Here is a 20,324-nt window from a genome sequence, read left to right as displayed (position 1 = left end):
GAGACCCAAATTGCCTCCAGCAAAAGTCAATGTCCTTATTATATCATCCATTTGGAAGGTACTTCGCAAATTTTTCAATAAGAAATACACATTTCCCAATGGCAAACGCACGGATAAAAATGTTCTAATGAGTAAAAGATTACCTATGTGCGTTTGTTCACTGCAGATTTTATGCTGCACAGTTGCGATTTGATAAAAAAAAAGTATTGTTATAGCTAAAAATCAGGGCTGTGTACCAGGAAAGCTGTGGACAGAGGTACGTTTAGGCTTTCTTCAAAGTAGAAGAAAATGGCAAACAGAACAGAGTCAGATACTGCCCTTAACAGAAAGACCAAGATAAGTCTTTCCTCATTCCTTGGAAGGGCACATTTAGTTACAAGTGGCTGAGGCGCCACTCTGTAAGATGTATTGTGAAACTGAGGCAGACTTGCCTACTCGGAACACTGGAAGAACTCCAGACAGGTTAATTTCTCCTCTGAAGATCTGGCAGGGTTAGCCTAAGTCTGATCCAAGTGTGGCTGACTAATTACCAGCACCATCTGCTGGGATTTCTCCCCAATTTTTAGGTCTTACCTACCAGACAGCGTAAGCCATCTGTTTGACAAAAGACCTATTGTCAATTTACAGTGGGCTTGGAGACTGCCCATTGCATACCATTGTTTGGCTGTAACGTCACTCTCAGTCACGTGCTTTTCATTTGTTAGCTTGTGTGGGTTTTCATTGCTCTTCTTCGGTTTGTCCTGCCACTGGAGCAAGGCCTCATTACTTGTGCCCTTCCACAGTTATATTACAAGCACTACCTTTTTATTTTTGGTGAAACACTCTGTGAGAGTGCATGTGTTTTCTAGCTGTATCCCTCGTGTACTTCTCTTCACCCCTCCACCATGCTACATGCTGCTCTCTCTCGCCCATGTGCTTCTACCCCCAACCGGTTATGTGCTGGCCCTCCTGCGCTTCTCCCCTTGCACTGCTTTCTTTCTCGTATGCTTCTCCCTCAGCTCCAGGTAGCTCTTAGTCAGCTGAATATTTCTTTTCTCCTCCTCAGGCACCACATTGCTCTCATCAGGCTGTAAACTTCTGCCTGCCCTCCGTGTTGCTTCTCCTCACCCACACCCTCCATGTTGATTCTTTACCCCATGGCCCTCGGCATAGCTTTGCAACCTACATTGTTTCTACTCCCCCGCCCACTATATTGCATTCCCCACCTGCTTTAAAAACAAAAAAAAGCTTTAGTTCTACTTGTCTTTTACCAAATTAGATTGGTAAATAAAAAGAATATATCATCAACTGCATTATTCCCTAGGTGTGCACATGCATGGTGTACACACCTACAAAATGATGCTGCCAGCATCAAGGATGGTGTACAGCATTGCTAACAGACTTTGGCAAAGCCAACAGGCCTCAAAGGTGCGACCTATTGGCTTTGTCAACACTTGTTCTAATAGGTAACGCTGGTTCTGTTAAGAAACACCTAGATGACCATGAACACCAGCGCTATGGATAGAGTAAAGGAAAGTAATGGTTGGTGACAGACTATAATAGTAGTAAAATGCAATTATGTTATTTCTTTTGAAATACAAATAATTTGCATAGTTCCTCTTTCACTTCAATGCAAGATCGGGATTTTCAGACGCATTTCAGATTTCAGTGTCTGTGAATAGGCTAAGTTTTGCAATATCCTTTGCCGTCTTTTATATTGTGCAATCATTTCGGAGAAGCGTCAGACATATCTAGCCATCCTGTCATTTGCATAAGCGCACAAGAAAACACGTATTTGCAGCATTGTTTACAGTATTCCCGTGTGCATTGTAGTGCTAGACAGCATCAATCAAAATTCAATAGCTGCAGGTTATGGGGCATACACTATAAATCATACCGGGTTCACAATGCATTGATATTGGTGCCAATCAGTCAGGGTGGGACCGGCCTATAGGGCAATCAGGCAGTGCCCGAAGGAATGGTCTGATAAGTCAGTGTGTGCGCCTGGTTTTATTGTGGCTGTTTTGGGCCTGTTTTATGGTTTTGTCGACCAGTTTTTACTGTGGATTACTTTGATAGTACCACAAACATTGCCTGCAGCTAGCACAAATACATGCAGACCCCCATGCCTTCCAAAACACCTCTATAGCATATCTTTACACGTTCGAAACGACCCCAATTTCAAGAGTGGGTCACATTTGTAGATAACTAATTTGCTAATGGAGGACAATATTATATTGGTGCATAGGCCTGTGTTCTGCCCCAGTCTGACCCTGCAATCTATACATTTCCAAATGGAGATTGAGCAATTCCTTTATTGCTAAGATGCCAATATGAAGCGATTAAGAGAACCATATCTGAAACGTACGGTTGATAAAACATAAATCAAGGCCATTCAACATGCGGCCTGAATCTGAGAAAGCAAAGGACCTGGCCCTTTCATCAATGGGCGGTATGTCGAGGTGAATCAATGAATATGGGCAGGACTCAGATTATTCCACAATGGTGTATGTCAAGGGTGTCCAACCAAAGTTGGAACCAAACTGGAGCTATGCTAGATTATCAGGATACCAGCATAAGAAAACTATATATGCAATTAATACAATTGGAACTCATTTACATAGTCCGTGATTATCCTGTACACCCGTACAGAGCTGGACCTTCTGGGCACACGTTCTACATTTGCGACCCTCAGTTATTCATAATACCCTCTAAAGAGATAAAAATCTTTTTTCCAAATTAATATTATTCTACGGATGCCTGGATGCTTACATCACAGATGTCCTTAAGGTGCTTGATGTAGACTCGCTCTGTGTTCATTATTTCCTGTATGACGTTTGTCCGCATCTGATCTTTGTTCTCTGCATTCTTAAGGCGGTGCTTGCTCACTTCGGTGTCATGGTCCCCATCCTGACTGCTGCTTGAACTTTCTAGACCATCATCCTGATTGACACGCAACTGCAAGTAAACAGAAAATAGAGATGAGTGACCGCGCACACATAGGCACACATACACACAATCACTGAATTCAATTGAGGCTTTTTTTGTTAAATAGTCGCAATTTATTTGGTCTTAATGTTTATATTATTGAGTACATCGGTTAATTTATGGTGTAAAAATAATGCAAATCAGGATTAGCCTCCACCACCCCCTTCCCTTTGATCCTTACATAGTTTATTTATTCTATTTTCTGTTATAGTGCCTAAATGCCACAAATAGCACAGTAGTAGTATTAAACCGCTACAATGAACTTTTCCCACAATTGGAGGTGGCACATCATCGAAAACATCATTGAATAATGTTGGTGTATTGTAAATGCAGGCTATGGGATTTCACTAATCTATGTGTTGTTTTGATGTTTCTTCAGTATCACTGCGTGCTCGGACGATGGCTTGTTGATGCACATATTTCAGCTTTGGAAATGAACTATGTTGTGAGGGTTGGCCTAACTCTGCTTTTCAACCTCTTGGGTTGCTGGTTCTTAGTCGTGTCAGGATTCTTCCTCTGCATTGTGTCAGCTAACCATAGTTTTGCAGAAAAAATAATTTGTGTGTCTTAACCTAGCACTTAATAATCATAGGTTCCTCTAGATATTAGCTATATGCTCACAAGTAAAGAATGCTTGTCCAAAGTACAAAACTGGATAATAACTGAGTATGAGTTATGGGGGTTGCCAGCATACTTTGGTTCCAACTGCTGTTGCGCCTCCATTGCATTGTTCATCATTGGTGTTCAGTAACTCAAATGACCATTATTTCTGTCTTCAGTGACATGTCGGACGCCACTACTTACCGATGAATAACGTGCTGTAGTAACCTTCAAGTAGGTTTAAAATGGTTGCTGGGGGCGGATGGGTTGGCTTTGTCTACAATAATGTGTGGTATTGTTGTCTACAGTTTTCTTCTGGAGACGTTGTGATTTGGTCTCCAGGAGGTCAAGTCTGTACGTTCTCAAGAGTCATAGTTTGCTTCCACCTGTAGTTTGTGTTATAGTGTCAGTAGATTGGGTGGATGTCATCTGCAGGGGCATTGGAGGTAGCCACTATTAGCTAAAGTGTGTTTGGCTGATGTGCGTTTCTGTAATGCTCACAGCACTGGTTGTACTGCCCTATTTAACTGTATTCCCTTGGCACAATGGTAGCTGCACTAGGACTTTTTTTGGTTCTGAAACATTGTTTTTGTTGTTGTTCTGAAACATTGTAAAAGCACACTCTTTGAAGTTGGTGGGCCCAGCGACCTCAAGAGGGACCATGTGACTGCTCTTGGAAGGGAGTTAACCAGTTCATCCTCGTTAAGATCGTGTTGACATTACAAAGTACTTCAGGCAAACCATCTACAGGTAATAGTTTAATAAGTACCCTAGTAGTGCAATGGGAGATTACCTCAGTTTACACTGTTCTGTGGCATTTTGCTGAAACTGAAGGGAGTTTTAGTTGTCTGTATTTTCCTTTTTGTTATACTGCATGCATGTGAAGTTTGCGCCTGCACATTCGCTTGCTTGCTTTGCAGCACTTTGAATGACAGATGCCTCTGCATGTGTGCTTGTGCCATATTTTAATTGTAGATTTAGAGACAAAAGAGAGCGGAGGGCTGCACTCGGGAAGTGGTGTACCGTTTAAGCACTAAAGGCAGAGTGCGCAATGCGCTCTATACATGTGCCAGCAACATTTATTCCATCCCTCCCCTTTAGAATGATTCATTTATTCCACCCACACATGTATTGGAAAGAATACACTTGCTTTCTAATGAGAGTTCTTGTTAGCTTTCAACAATTCTATTTACAAGATACAAAGCATTTTCCTGAAGCTTTACAAATTATGCCTGTATTTGGTGTGCAGCAAAACTAAGCAAGTAATCCTCTGAAATCCTAATCTGCGAATGAGATTCCGATTCTGGGTCAAAGAAAATTTACTGCTCATGAAAATCCCCATCTGTGCCAGGCGCCGGGGGCACCCGCACTCAGTAATATTGCTAATGATGAACACAAGTGCATCCACTCGGTGGCAGCGGGTGACTGTCGGAAGATGCTGGATTCTGGAAGTGAATAAAGGAATGCAAAACAACAAGGTGATGGATAGAATGCTCGAATTGATCTCAGCCACTGGCAATCACTCGGGCCGCATCCCAATCCATTGTTTTCTGCCCACCATGCCACCTCAGTTTGGAACCAGCCATACGCAAATCAGTCTTGACCCTGCTCCCCATGGGAACAGTCCAGCCCAAACTGCTGGGCCAGGAGCTTCCTGAACCAGAATATAAAACAACACAGGACAGGATTCGCGCTTCTTATGGGCTCTTTAGAATGGTACCGCTTGATTCCAAGTGGCTCAGTGAATAACGATGGATTGGGTTGCGGCCCAAGTAATTACCAGTGACTGAGATTAATTTGAGCATTCCATCCACCACTTTTTTGTATTCTTTAGTTAATATGCTTTAGTTAATAAAGGAAAGCACATCATAATGAAGTATGAACACATACAGTGAGCACGCCCCTTTCAACAGTGGCAGCAAGTTGTTTGAAAACAGCAAGTGAACAACAGATTTGAAGTCAGAAGTTGTATCTTTGTTGTGAACCATTCCTTGCCTCACAAAAAGTAAGCCAAGCCTGGGTCTCAGTGGACCAATGATCTGGGTTTGACCTCATGTTCAACGCTTGTTTGATTGATAAAGTGTGTAACGCTGATTAATTATAAACTTCTGGTTCAATGACTGTCAATAGGGTCAAATGATGCCTTGGGGCGAGGGATGATCTACAGAACTTCCTTTGTATTATAATGGGCTCTAGTCAAGCTCTGTGTGAGCAGATTATTGGGACTTCATGAAATGTAGCTGTAAGAGTGGAAACAATGCCTACGAGGGCAGCTGTGGCTATTTTAATATAATTTGACATCTGAAGCCTTACAGAAGCATCACGCTTGCTGTCCACGTATGCGTTTATGGAATGATTACTTGGTTTTAGGTTGGTGGGGGCTGCAGTAAATCCCACCACCCCCCAACAATCTTCTTTGACTTATCTGGGGAAGGTAAGGGCAAAATGAACATAGAGCACCATAGAAACAGGACTAGGTTAGCACCAGCCGGATTACTTTAAACTGCTCATTTGAAGAGCGCGGAGTACAGGAAAGGAGGAGTAAAGGAAAGGAGGAGTGAAGTAAAGGGGAGGAGTGAAGTAAAGGGGAGATGTGACCTAATGGCCAGAGCTGCCGACTTTGGAACTAGGGAATGTTTGAGTCCTGGCCTCAGCTCAACATCCAGCGATTCTGGGCAAATCGTTTAATTTCCCATTGCCTATAAATGTGTAACGCAATCTAGCTCTCTGGAAAAATGCTCCAATCCCCTTGGGCTGAGTTTGCCCAATATAAAACTACTACAACAAAAAAAGAGATATGTATGTAGCTTCTATGTCCCATTGCAAGGCAGCTGCTTGATGCTCACAATTTACAGCAGAGTATTCAAGGAAGAGGAGTCACTGTGATTAGCTCAAGAACCTACAGCGTATCGAATGCCTAGTGAGAAATTCATATTCATTTGATGCCTGAAGATACATCAAATGAATGACCTCGTGAAGTATACTTGCCACTCCTTGCCTGATCCCAGAATTAAACTCTTTTCTTTCCTTTAGCACCACACTTCACAGTCACAGCCTAAGGCATTTTGGTGACTCTTGAAAATGAATGGGAGCACTCATCAGTGAGAAGTGCCCAGACCGAAGCTACCTGTCATCTTTTACACTTCTATTCCAGAAGAATTTTAAATACAACTGTGGAGCCTTTGAGCCATTTAAATGATAACAGGCTATACCAACCTGAGCAAAAAATACAACGCCTGCAGTGTCCTGCAAGTGCTAGGCCTTCATATGCGGAATCTCCTTCTTCTGACCCACTCAATCAGAGCAAACCACCTCCTCTTAAGGAAAACACTAAATGCATTATTTGAAATGTTAAATCCCCCCATTCAAAACGTGTCAGATTCCATCCTTCTCCCCTCCTGCAAGATGCGAAAAAGCCCACAGGCTGATTACAGATGCAAGACAACTCTTGAAAAATGTCACCCTCATTCTTTGTCACCCTATCCTTTCTCCCATCCTCAACTCTGCCAATCCCCTCGCTGAACTGGCCCATCCATGCCTCACATCAGCACCCTTCCACTGACTACTGTAAACGCTGTAGCCCCACCTCTTCATCTCTCCATTTTCTTCTGCACTGCCTACTGTAAGCCCCCACAGTGAAGAGCCTGTTTACTTTGCAGTTCTACGCGTCTTGTTGGTTAAATACATAAAAACATAACACCAGGTAAATTCCGGACGAGTTAGCCTTGAAAATTGCCTTGATGCAGTAAAATAAGTGATTGATACCACACATGCACCAACACCCTGCCAGATAATTCTATCGAACATAGCTCTGTTTTGAACAAGTTCACATAGACCTCAGTTAACATACCCTGACAAAGCTGGCAGGAAACCAGGCTTCGTGGTCATCAATCCGCCCCCACCACCAGTCATCGTGCTGTTTGTCTAGAACTTGAATTACATCGCCAGCTTTGAAGGCCAGCTCTTGATCATCCATAGTCACGTGGTCCCATAGTGCCTCTGCATAGATCACACTGCCATCACCATTGAACTGGAAAGGAAAAGGCAGAGTTAACATAATGACACCATCTGATACAAAGCAACATGTTCTGCAATTTACTGCCAGATCTGACTTCAAATACTTTGAGAATTAGGGGCGCTTGCATTGCAACTCTTCTGTAATTCAAGCAAAAAAAGGGTTTTCATACATGAATACAAAACCAATATATTTTGTTGTAGTTTGGGTTGAGAACATTTGTGTACCACATATCATCATGAGAAGAATGAAAAGACCGCAGAGACCAGATAAATCCTGCACCCATTCAATGGGAAAACACTTGGTCACAACACAGAATACCACAAACAAGCCTTTGCAAAGATAATAGTATTCCTATTCATACCTGTTGGTTTTCCCAATGATATTTGACAGTACATCATAAACAAATAGAAGGGAAAAATCCTTTTAGTCGGTGCTTTGCAGCAGCAACTAAATAAATAAATCAGTACAATGACGTGTAAGTGCCGAATTGTGATCACATGAGGATGCTTCTATGTCATTGTGCTAATGCAGCTTAGCATAATGACACATCCATATGCGGTGTCACCACAAATAAGCAATTTTTTTTATTTTTTATTTAGCGTTCCAAGATTGAGGGGTAAGCAAAAAAAATAAAATGTATGCAAAATCACATACTTTAAAGGGAGTAGCCCAGCAGCAAACTGCAGCTGTCTGGCTCTGCAATTTCTTTCTTTTTTTAAAGCTATTTTAACAAAAGCACAAGGAGGTGCCGTGGTGCAACAGAGAAGCGGGTGAGGGGAGAGGCAACAGAGGAGAGGGGGAGGGCAGAGGCTGCAGAAGAGAGGGTAGAGCCAGCAGAGGAGAAGGGGCGGGGAAGGCACGTGAGCTATGGTGGAGCAGGCGGGGAAATGACAACAGAGCATGCGGTGCGAGGAAAGTGGGTATATGAGGGGGAAGTAGCACACCAGAGAGAGTGCAAGAAAAGGCATGAACTCCCAAGGAGTGTTGAAAAAGAAATATAAAAGTTGTTCCTTTAATGTGAGCAGTGAAAGGCTACAAGTCTTTCAATAAAAATAACTGTAAAAAAGATATGCTCCATGGGAGGGAAAAGAAGAGGAATCATCTAATAAGAAGCAAGCAAATGAGAGTGTCAAAAAAGCCAACCAATGCTAAGCAATGGACTGGCCCAAGTCCACTTCAAGTGTTGGTACTACCCAGTATAGGTGTTTTTTTCTAACAGACAGCTAAATGGTGTCTGAGGGGCTAGCCAGAGAGCTATCCGTGACCAACACTCCTTCCTAGCTAAACTGCAAAGATCGTAACAAATATTGACATGGCGTAGTAAGGAGCAACAAATTGGGGTTCTTGAAACTGAAATTTTGATAGTATTCTTAAAAAGCCATACACCTTTGGAGAAATTAAAGCAGTATCAAACTCAATACCACAGCATTGTGCTTTGAACTTAGCTTTCGGCTACAATGTGCTTGTTGAACACACTTCTACCTAATGGATGAAGCTTGAATAGAATTGGACTCCAAAATCTGAAATAATAACAAACACTGGCAAAGCCTTTGCTCTAGAAGGCTGAGCTTTTAACTTGGTCAATCTCCTGCTAATGTATGTCTCAAGACAAATTAGCATGCATCTCTGACAACGGGCCTACCAAACCACAGCTAAAGCCACCTGTAACCTAAAACTTCCAGTGGGAAAAATATGTGGTGCCCACACTTTCTTGGAATATACACATGTCTAATTAATAAGAAGGGTGCAATCTGCAAAAGGTTGTGGTGTTCCCTAGCACTGGATATCATGTGACATTTATCAGACAGAACACATTTAGGTCAGCAGGGGCGGCTGGTGGATTCCAAAAATGGTGGGGCAATGAATATGCGAGCAACCAAGTCAGAACTGAAGGAAGGTCTTGGAGAATGTTTCTTGTGAGAAAATGTATGGGAAAAAAGGTTCATTCTAAAGTTTAAGTATCAACAAATCTTACTGAAAAAAATGAAAAAGGGCTCAAATTGTGCATTTACGGCGGTCTCCTATACTTCAATACTTAACATTTCCTGCCACTAGTCTCTCCATGGCCCCTCTTCAGCCATGATCCTCTTAAACCCACATTAACACCGGTGGCTAGCCCTGTCCATTGCCCTTTACAAGCTGGTACTCTGTTACTTTTGCCCTAGGCCACAGTGGTCAGCAAACATATGCAACACTGCAAAACTGGCAATTCCCATTCCTCCTTACATTACAATGACTTGTGCTCAAGGACAAATAAGAAATCCTGCACTGGCTGCTGCCTGGAAAGGATGAAGTGCATTTAAAAGAGATGAAACGCTGGCATTTGCTTGCGTTCACACAGATAGATGGTATGAAGTCCAGCAGTATTATCATTGCAGGCTAACCACCCACCTCTGCCGTGGCATAGAGCGCGTGCCCTCAAATCAAATGGAAAACAGAAAAACATTAAGAAAGTGGATTAACAACAGTTGGCTGATAATCTATAGTTGTCCTACAACATGCACTGCCTTTGTTATATTCTGTGTTTCTTTTTAGGAAATGATTTAGTAAATCCAATGGTGAAACCCCAAGGAATCTTATCATAGGCTATTTTTCCCAAAAGAGTAAAGAACACTTGTAAAAACTAAACAGAGATGTTATCAAAATTAACATATGGCAAGTAAAGTTCCACTCACCAAGCATCTGTGGAACTATAAAAAGCTTTTTAAATGAAGTGGTGAAGGGAGGCCTGGGCCGGTGCCCACGCTGACAGTGACCCTACCCCAGCCCCCTGGAACTGACTGAGGTAGTCAGAGGGAAGGGAGACTGATCTCGGCTGCGAAATGTCTGCTGTTCCAGCAGTTCTGCCATTTCAGCCCAACAATCCGCCATGGGAAAACACATTTTTGAATCCGACAGGCAGAAAGAGAAGTTATCACTTTCTTAGCAACACAAGTGAAAAAAGCAGCTTCTGTTAAAAATACCACTGCACGAGTTCTCCACTCATTAAGAAAAATCTTCATGGACCAGAACCAGCTGCCTGACTCCTCCCGCAACCTGGTACCATCTGCCGCACCCACTCCCAGACTGACACAAAAGGAGCCTGCCCCGGTCCATTTATTTGTATGGAGATTTGTTACCTACACCCTGGCCACAGCAATAGCACCCCAGGGTATACTGATGCTGCTCTACTGAAACAGGCCATGCCCCCCACTCCTGAAGCCACTGCACTGACTGGACGCTGAGGGCGAGGAAATCCTCGACTGGCACATAAGCAGTAGAACCCACTCCATCCTTACTCCCTCTCTCCCTCAAAGTAAACACAGCCTCTGCTGCTTCACTGTGAGCAGCCTGCTGGCCTTAGCATTGAACTGCTCGGTGTGCCTTCTCCAGCTCCCTCCTCCTTAGTGAATGGTAGGGCAACGCCCCCACCGCTCATTAACACCAGCCGCCCCTTGTAGCTGTTGTAAGAGTACTGTTTGGTGTTTAACAGCAGGTTACAATAAACAAATGAAATTAAAAAGTATTAGCAAGACTTGGATTAGCTAATAAACCAATTTCAGGAGCAAAGATCTAAATGTATATTAATTCTGATGCATCTCGAATTTATGGAAATGTATGCTTCACATGCATAAGAGAATGAGAGCAACACATTCTTCACATTGATGGCATTAAATGCCTACAGTGACTACTATTAACAGTATTTCACACCGCCTCAAAAGGGGCCTGTGCAGCATCTAGGACAGCCTGGCCTAGTGTAACTCTCCATCAGCAAATGACTGAGAAAGGTTGAGCACAACCATCACCAAACACAAGCAGACTGCCACGACAAAGAGATAATAAATGTCGAATACTTTGGAAATTCCAGGGAGAATTGCGAAGCAAAAACTGCCCTTGGTGGCAAAGCACTAAATGACATCTGATGTTAGCAACATCCCACCGAATACATGCAACAAAGCCATCTTTATTCCATTTCCATGGGCAGGACATAAAATGGACTAAACTAGGCACAAAAGAGCGTGTTTATCTAAATGTTGTCATGCCACATCAATTTCTAGCATACTTAAAGTTACAGGTAAATTGCTTGAAAACTGTATGCAGAAAGGATAAAGGAAAGAAAAAAAGAAAAAGATAAAATAAAAATAAGTCTTTTAATTAACAGGTGTTGCTCATAACTGAACGCGCTTACCTTATCGATAGCCAAATGTTCTACGGGATGGAGGAATCGAGGGTTGGCCTGGCAGACCTCATCGAAGCTGTAATCCTCTTCGCTGCCATTATCATCCACCAAGGCAGAGGACTCGACCACACCATCTGAAGAAACTTTTTCAAAAGAGTAAGATATGACTTAATTAGGAAACACTTAGTATGTTAAATTACTAGCACCATTTACGCTGTCCAACATAAAGGAAATAGGTCAAAGTAAAAATCTTTATGGGGCGATACAAACTGTATATGGTGCAATATGATCTTCCTAACAGACACTAACAATGGCCTACAAACACATATCAGTAAGGACTGAAAGAGTTTATCAAAACGTAAGTTTATGCTCACTCCCAGTAATATTATTTAAGCCAGTTTTAGATTTTTTCTATCAAATAAATTAATTTGCTAAATAGGTGGTTATCACTCAGTTCAATGGCACACATTTTAGTATCTCAAGATGATAAAACAATAGGTTGTGCTGTTAATAACATGCATTACTATTGCTCAAATTAATGATACTCAATGTACCAACCTCAGAAGAATGAAAGGCTGAGTCAACAATATAGTGATACGTGGAAATTAAAACATATTTAAGAGTTGCAGCACTCACCGCAAAAGGTACCTTGTTGCTCATTGAGACACTTTGCTGATTAACAGAATTATAAGACATTTAGAAACTGATGGATGTTATACCAGGAGAGAGACTTGGGGTCCTAAGGACAAAGTGCGCTCCCAACCGTGATTTCCCTCACGAGGAATACTCTGTCAAATAAATGTGATTTTGAATGAAGGCATGTAACTGGATTATAGTGCTGAAATTGTGATGCCAGATTCTTAATTTCATGTGAAAACAACCAAATTTGAAAAGAAAAGATGTGCAAGAGAATAAACTTCATATATATCGATTTTTTATTATCACAAATGATTTTTCTTAAAAAAATATCTTTTCTACATTCAGTGGTTGCTGCGATAGTGAATAAGGGAATTAGAGAACGTGCAAGAAAAAGTAGTGCTAGAATTATTTCCGACAGTGAAGGGTAGAGAGCAAACTTAGAATTATTTTGTTATGATTGATCTTGAAGTATCAATCTAATTGTCCTGTCCCAAAACGCTATTTTACATGGTCTATCTACAATTTAAGATACAATCACAGATTGTATTCATCTGTGGCACGCAATAGTAGTACAAATGGGGGGCAAAAAGGGGTCCAGGCTCTTGAAATGTTGTACGGTGTTTTTGGCCTTGCCTGCGAGTCTTCCTCAGGACGAGAAGGGTGGGGGGCGGAGCTGTGGTAGGGGGCAACCAACCCCTGGTACAAAGTACTGTAATCCGCTCTCAGTGATGTGCGGGTAGATGCCTAAATTCTGGGCTCATGAATATATATATAAGGGCGTAGGCCCATCCAGGGTCAGTCCGCTGTCGTCAATCAAATGACATAAGTTCTGATACTCTCTGCGTGTCAGAGGCAAAAGATTTTTTCTTGCACATCTTTTCTTTTCAAATTTGGTTGTTTTCACATGAAATTAAGATTCTGTGATTAATTCAGATATTGTGAATCTTTGGTTTGAGGACCACTGTGTTTCTATATCGTATGCTACCCAGGTCCCCAAATTTGTAACGGGTTTTCCCCTTACCTATAATGGAAATTGTGATGCCAACAGGGATTTCTCAATGCCATAAAAAGTTAGATATTAGACGAAGAGTTTTAGAAAGAGCCCCTTGCTTTACAGGGAGCTAGTGTAACCTCTTTCGAGAATTGGGACATAGGATACGCTTTCGTAATTTGACACACTTCCTGTGACCCTTACATTTTGAATTTTCTACAGATTTTTGGAAGTTAGTCCTGTATATAGTATGTTACAATAATCAATTAAGAAACGATCCATGCAGAGACCACCTGTGCATGGCATTGTTTCAACTAAAGAAGGGAACATCTTATTTATGGCTCTTAACTTAAAGAATCATGGTGGTGAGACAGCCTTAATCTTTACCAAAAAGAACGTGGAGAATCAAAATGGGACCCCTCCCAAAGTAGCCATCTTACTGGGCTTTTGAGCCCATCTGCAGAACAGCACATCCCATGGCCAGCTACCATACTGGTCTATTGAGAACTTTATTTCTGGAGTCTTCTAATAAGGATGCATGTGCTGTGCGTAGATCATTCAATGCCAAAACTCTTACTTTTCACACCTAGTTAGAACCCTATCAGCCTAGGCCTAACAGTGGCTCACTAGCTTTTTCTTTAACTTTCATTCTAGTCATCATTGGGCACATTCTCCAGCCCTGCTTAGCTTTTGATTGTCTGTCGTGATGCGTTATTGAACCAACAACACATTGACATTCACCTACATCAGAAATACATGGTGCTCCCGCTTGCACAACTCAACGTGTGAGCCCATTTCTGTCTAATTTTAAAATAAACTCCACCTACAACCAAATTACGGCATATTTGTACATGTTTTGGACAATCGTTGGCAAAACTTAATTAGACGTCATCTGGCCACTTTGCTGGGAGATGGAAATTACACAAAAGCACCCTTTCTCCGCTCAAGACAGGCCACAAAAAATGGTAGAGTTGTGCTGATCATCTGTTTGACCATGTCCTTTCCGCTCAATAGGTGTGCTGGGTGTTAATGTTGTTGCCTTGGGGAAGGGTGGAACAGTGAAGGGCGCCCCCATTCACCTCCCTCCACATTCAGGAATAATTTTGTGTGCTGTGTGTCTTTCTACTACTGGCACCATAATAATAAATATTCAGAGAACGTGTCAAGAAAGCAAGGGGTTATATTTGCATGTGGCACGCCACAATGCCAATGCCAAGCTGTGTTATTCCAATTGAGGACAGCTTTACTGAGCACTCCAAACACGTATGTGATGGACATAGAAGAGACCAGAGCCACACTTTCCAACGAGGGTTGAGATAACTTGTGTACAAGGTTAAACTGATTGATTCATATTTTGTGACATTTAGTGTGAAAAGCCCAGTAACCAATCACAGTACATTAAATATTCCTACCAGTGACCAGGCTAAAATACACTTTTTCACTATTTACGGTTAAATGATGTCACACATACTGTGAACTGCTTAATAAACAAACAGAGAAACCCCAGTGTTTTACTACTTTAACTCCTTCCGTGCTCAGGACGGCTCCCGGCCGTCATGAGTCACGGTAGGCGTGTGCTCATGATGGCCGGGAGCCGTCTGAATGTTTCCGCTCCGCCCACGCTGCACTTATTCCCCGCCTGTGCGGGCGAAATAATCAGAGGGCGGAGTTCAGACGGCTCCCGGCCGTCATGAGCACACACCCACAATGATTTATGGCGGCCGGGAGCCGTCATGAGTACCCGAGCGCAACGGCCAACCACGCACCCCCTCGCTCCGCGGCGGAATTTGCCCCGTGGCGAAGGGGTTAAGTTTCTTCAACCTAAAGGAAATCTACATTCCTACTTAATGAAGCATCATGCCTTTATCTATTTTTGTAAAGCAACAGAATAATACCAAAAGAATCGCTATTGGTAAGCATCTTCCAACAATGTCATGTACAGTTTTACAAATGTGAATGTAGCACCATACTGTGTACAATATACTCCACGTGTCAACAAAGACTATCTACATCCCAAAACCCACATCTAATCACTGTCTCTTGACACATGCATGAAGATACAAAGCATCTTGTGGCACATCCAGGTATTTGCTTTGAAACACCTTCCAGCTGGAGGATCTTGCCGGATCCCAATTCTTTTTTTCCATTTCCAGCTGGGCCCAAAACAAAGGACTGAGTTAAAAGCCCTTCTTTTCTAGCCTTTTACCTAGATGCCAATTCAAACGAAGAAAGCAAAGGCAAATAGCTTATCACTTCACAAGTACTTCAAAGAAACTATGACTTGGAGGTAGCTTTTTACCCCGCCCCCATGTAAGAGATGTGCATGCACCATAAGAATGTAAGATTTAGCTGGGAGCTAAATGTTTTTTTATTTAATTCTTTGATAGCGCTGCTCCTACCAGTGGGTGTAGGGTGCCAGAGCCCCTTACATTACACACAGAGGCACAATAAAAGTAGATCACTGTGCTATATTAGGATTGCAACTTATGAACTGTAAGTAACGAAATGATCTCATAGTCAAAAGCACGAACTTACTTCCTTCTATACATATCATACAAATCTGTGATCTGCATATTACATGATGTGCTTTTCAGCAGGTTAATTAACCCTCTATGTACTTTGTGAGTCAAAACTGTGATTGCCCAAAACACAGAACTCTCCCAGACTGGCTTTAACCACTAGAGTTATCTTACAACTATTACAATCCCCTCTAAATTGATGGCCACAAAAAGAGCTCTGCAGCAGGTGTCTTAACCCTGTAAGATATTTTAAAATGCTGCCTCTTGGTGGCCGATTGAAAGCAAGTTAGAACAGATTTACTGTCACATATCTCCATGTGGCCAAATTCTTCACAGAATTTTTTTTTTAATTGACTGTCGGACTGATTTTCAATCCCCGCCCCTTGTGACTCCACCCCCTTTCCTCTCCCACACTTTGGCCTCCAATTTATGGGTTCTCTGAGTAAATGTTATACAAATCTAGCATTGTTCTCGGTCTCCCAGAAACAGTTTAGGAAATACAGAAAAGAGCAAAAGAGCTCTCTCTTTGACAGATGTTCGGACTAATGACTGCTTTGCCCTCCACTTATGTGTTTCAAGAGTTACTGCCTTTCGTACAGTGCTCAAAAGCAACATTGAGGCAGCATAAATACTGTGCAGGACAAATAAAATGAATATAGCATGTGAAAGCACGCTGAATCAATTCCCAAATACACTCACATAGTGAATATGGAACATTCAGCTGCAAAGCCTTATCACTGAGTAAAAGATACATCTAGTGCACACAGTCCACAAAGAGAGGCCTTGAAGTCTCAGCTAGTTCAACACAGGGACAGGGTCAAAATAAAATGTGTGCAGCTTTCATACTAACCGAAAGGGGAGGGGAAGAGTGCATGGAAGCACAGACATTTGGTGATGATGTCTGTTGTAACTACTTGGAAACTTAAAGAGCAATAGGTTTTTGAATAACTATCCTTAGTATATGCAGCTACTGAAAACAGCTTCCACCCTGCCACCACCACCTTTCTACTCAGAGACAAGTGGAGCCTGTAATCCTATGAACTCAGATTCTAGTGAAAGAAAGTGCTGCAAGCCAGACGCTGGTCCAAAGGCCTTGAGGCCGACACATCTACGCTGTGTCTAGCCCAAGCCCACGAGTGCCCAACCCATGAGAGGCTAGCAGGTTGTCAGTATACATTTACAATTAATAGAATGAATAATCATTATACGGTCAGTGGCCACCCATAAACTCTAAGTTGAAATTGGCATTGATGGACGCCCAGGACCATATGGAACGGAAAACAAGGGAACTTTATAAAGAGCTACAAACCACATGTGCATGTTAACAGTTCTGCAACCCATGGTTAAAAGTGTTGCCTTTTAGGGTGCTTTCAAAAGAAACATGTTTTACCCTTGTGTCGAGGTTACGTTTATACAGGATGCTGGGCGCTGCCATGCGGTTTAACACATTAAGAGCAACATGAAAACTCCTCCCAAAAAATAGAACAACCGTCACAGCTCTACAAAACCCCCAGTGTGCGCGCTCCCCAAGTCAAAGAAGCTGGGTCGACTCCAAGCAGCCAACAATAATCGCACTGTGCGCCTGGAAGGCAGATCTCCTACCGCTGAGCACTTCCACCTGATGAGGTAGCAGCTTGGATGTTCGAGTGCTTGCGCACATAGTGTGGAAGTGTTCACCTCACCTCAGCATTAGAGCGCGGAATTAAGTAAACCGAAACATCCGGGCATAATAAAAACGAACGCTATTCAAATGCTGGCATGTCAAAAATTCAACATAGCCCAAAAGAGCGATGCTCCTGTCCATCGTCATCAAGAGCACCACCAGTTTGACCACATAGTACAGTAACTGTACCTAAATTAAGTCTATCCACAGTTTCCACGACACCGATTTGATGATCTTCAGTCGTGGGTTTTTCTTTTACAAATGACTGTTTTCACATGTGGTGGTTCAGTTCTTTCAATGGAGAAGAACCAGGACTACAACTCCCAGAAGGCATTAGCTTCTTACCCGAAACCGAAGGTCTGCATCCTTGGCGCCATGGAGTGATCGGTGACCTTTCCTGTAAATGTTTTCGAGCAACAGTCAAGTTCGGAAAGGTTTGGCCACACTGCCTGGTGCTTGGCGCAACCCAGCTTTCACCCGAGGGTCTCCCCGGTACTTTTAAGAATGACAACACAAGTCCGGTTCCGAGGACGTGGATTCATACTGTCAGTACTGCAGTAACCCTTCATGGGTGGTCTTCCGGTTCCATCTCACCGGCTGAAGCAAACACTGACAGTGAGTTTAGCAACGTCTAAAACCGGACAACCTGCAAACAAAAACATGTGGATCTGCCACAGAACATCTACCTGGATCAGAACCAACCCCACGCGGCACACTGACTTTTCCTCTCCTCGCACATACCCGTCTGCAGGCTCTCCAAGCTCCAGCACCGTGCCATCTCCCCCCGGGCCACCATCGTGCCGTCCCCGATGCCCCCGGAGCAGGGTTCCCGCTCAGACAGCAGCAGCTTAGCTGGGAGCGTCTCCGCGCGGCGCCAGGCGAGGCTTTGTGACTAGCCGCGCGCGCAGCTCGCGCCTGGCTCTCATCCGCGCCGCCTCTGCGCTGCCCACAGGCTGCTCGGGAAGTGACAGCTCGACGCCCCGCACAGCCTGCGAGGTTTGGTGACATCTGTGACGACAGCGTGGGGCGCCCCGGGGGCGGAAGCGCGAGCACAATCCGCGTCTAAGTGCAGCTACCGCTTCACCATCAGTGAAAAGGCAGCGAGGACAAGAGTACTATCCCTGCTTGAACGACCATCTGCACGCTGCCCCGCCTCCCTCCCGAAGAGAACAGTCGAACACCTGAACATTTCTGGAAGATAAAGTTTTAGTTCACTGGTCAAGTGACTGAAATATCTTTTTGGAACAAAAGATAAAAAAATGAAAATGTAATTTGATGATCTATATGCATGCTTAACGAGCACTGGCAAAGTCAATGGGTCTGGCCTTGTTGGCTGGCAATCTTTCTGCTTTGTCAATGCTCGTTTTGCTGTTTTTTGTAAAACGTTATTGTTGGTCAAGCTGCCAGGCATTCGTCAATCTTAAAATCCAAAACAAAAATAGTTGTCTGAAGGCACACATTGTTTATCTTATAAATCGCACTGTGACCCTGTACCTGCTGGGACCTGCTTTGCGCGTGGATATGCCCCTTGTGAAAGTGTTGAATGATTTCACTCGCAATGAAGATAGCCACAGGTCAAAGTGGACTGACCCACTGCCCCATGCTGCATGCAGCAGTGGGTGGAAACAATGTGAATGACGCAAAAACAAACCAAGGAATGAAGAGGGCTGGCTGAATCACTCTATTCAGTGGTCAATCACTAGGGTCTTAGAAGTGCATGTTTTGTATCCGCTCACTGAAGTGGCATAAATGACCTGTGGCGCTTTATAAAGCTTCTTCACAGTAGGCATAGATATATATATATTTAACAGCAGAACTCTAAAGACTTTATTTGCAATGTCCACAAAGGGAAAAGATTACTAGAATTCGGCACCTGGAGTTGATGCAAATGAAAGGTGTTTTTGCCTTCTAACAGCTATCTTCCAGTGAAGAAAAAAAAAACCTGAGGGCAATAAAAAGTCTATTTTCGAAGTCGCATATATGCAAAGTCCCTCGTAGGCAAAGCCACTTTATGTGACCCTCCCATGTCACATACAGTGGTTTCAATACGATGAAATCAGAAAGGGTGTCCGCGACATTACTCACAAATCCCCTAGAGCACCTCACACACAGGGCACAGCCCGCACCCGATTCTACTGAAATCATATTGAAAGCAAGCTGGCTTATTAGGCACCTCCTTTTGTACCGCTTTGTTCGCCATAATTTGGCAGGGTATGCTCAGACGTGAGTCCCTTGCTCACTTTGCCACTGGATTCAAGCAAGACGGCTGAAATGCCAGAAACCGGTCCTCGGAAGCTTGTTTCTGGTCCAGGGCAGGCATGGCTTGGCATTTCGGGCTGGACTGTTCCCATGAGGCACAGGGTCAGACTGATTTGCATATGGCCATGTCTGAACTGGGGTGGCAGAGTGGGCTAAAGAACGGTGATGGATTAACCCCAGATCGGTTGACTGGGTGTGAGTTTTTGATTGGTTCAGATGCTCCTTCCATCACCACCCCCTTTTGTACCGCTTTGTTTGGCTTATTAGGCACAGCATGAGATTCAATCAAACAATCTAGATTTATAAAACACGGCTATTCACCCGAGGCAGCATCCACGCGCTGAGTCCTGCTGCAGTGGCTTAGTCGAACAGCCAGGTCTTGAGTCCTTTTCTGGATTCCAGCAGAGAGGATGAGGACCGTAGGTGAAGTGGGAAGTTGTTCCAAGCCTTTGCGGCGAGGTAGGCGAGGGTGCATCCTCCACTGTGGCTGACTAGGATGCGGGGGAGGG

General features: G+C 43.3%; 1 protein-coding gene across 4 annotated transcripts in view; it reads right to left on the bottom strand.

Moving 5' to 3' along the window:
* SPATA13 (spermatogenesis associated 13) overlaps positions 1-20,324 on the bottom strand; it is a 132,977-nt gene that overhangs the window by 27,750 nt on the left and 84,903 nt on the right. For 3 of the 4 annotated variants that reach the window (XR_015299351.1, XR_015299352.1, XM_086935189.1), the window contains 3 exons: positions 11,754-11,887; positions 7,418-7,597; positions 2,752-2,937 (listed from right to left, as the gene is read on the bottom strand). Coding sequence is in view for 2 of the 4 variants with exons in the window: in XM_086935189.1 (XP_086791315.1) it covers positions 2,752-2,937; positions 7,418-7,597; positions 11,754-11,887 (500 nt within the window). In the remaining 2 variants the exon portion in view is untranslated. Of the gene's footprint in view, positions 1-2,751; positions 2,938-7,417; positions 7,598-11,753; positions 11,888-18,297; positions 18,491-20,324 lie in introns of those variants that run through there. The other variant, XM_086935190.1, reaches the window with a different exon arrangement.

Source organism: Lissotriton vulgaris, chromosome 8, assembly GCF_964263255.1.
Source record: "Lissotriton vulgaris chromosome 8, aLisVul1.2, whole genome shotgun sequence".
NCBI lineage: Eukaryota > Metazoa > Chordata > Amphibia > Caudata > Salamandridae > Lissotriton > Lissotriton vulgaris.
This window is presented reverse-complemented; position numbering and strand designations above follow the sequence as displayed.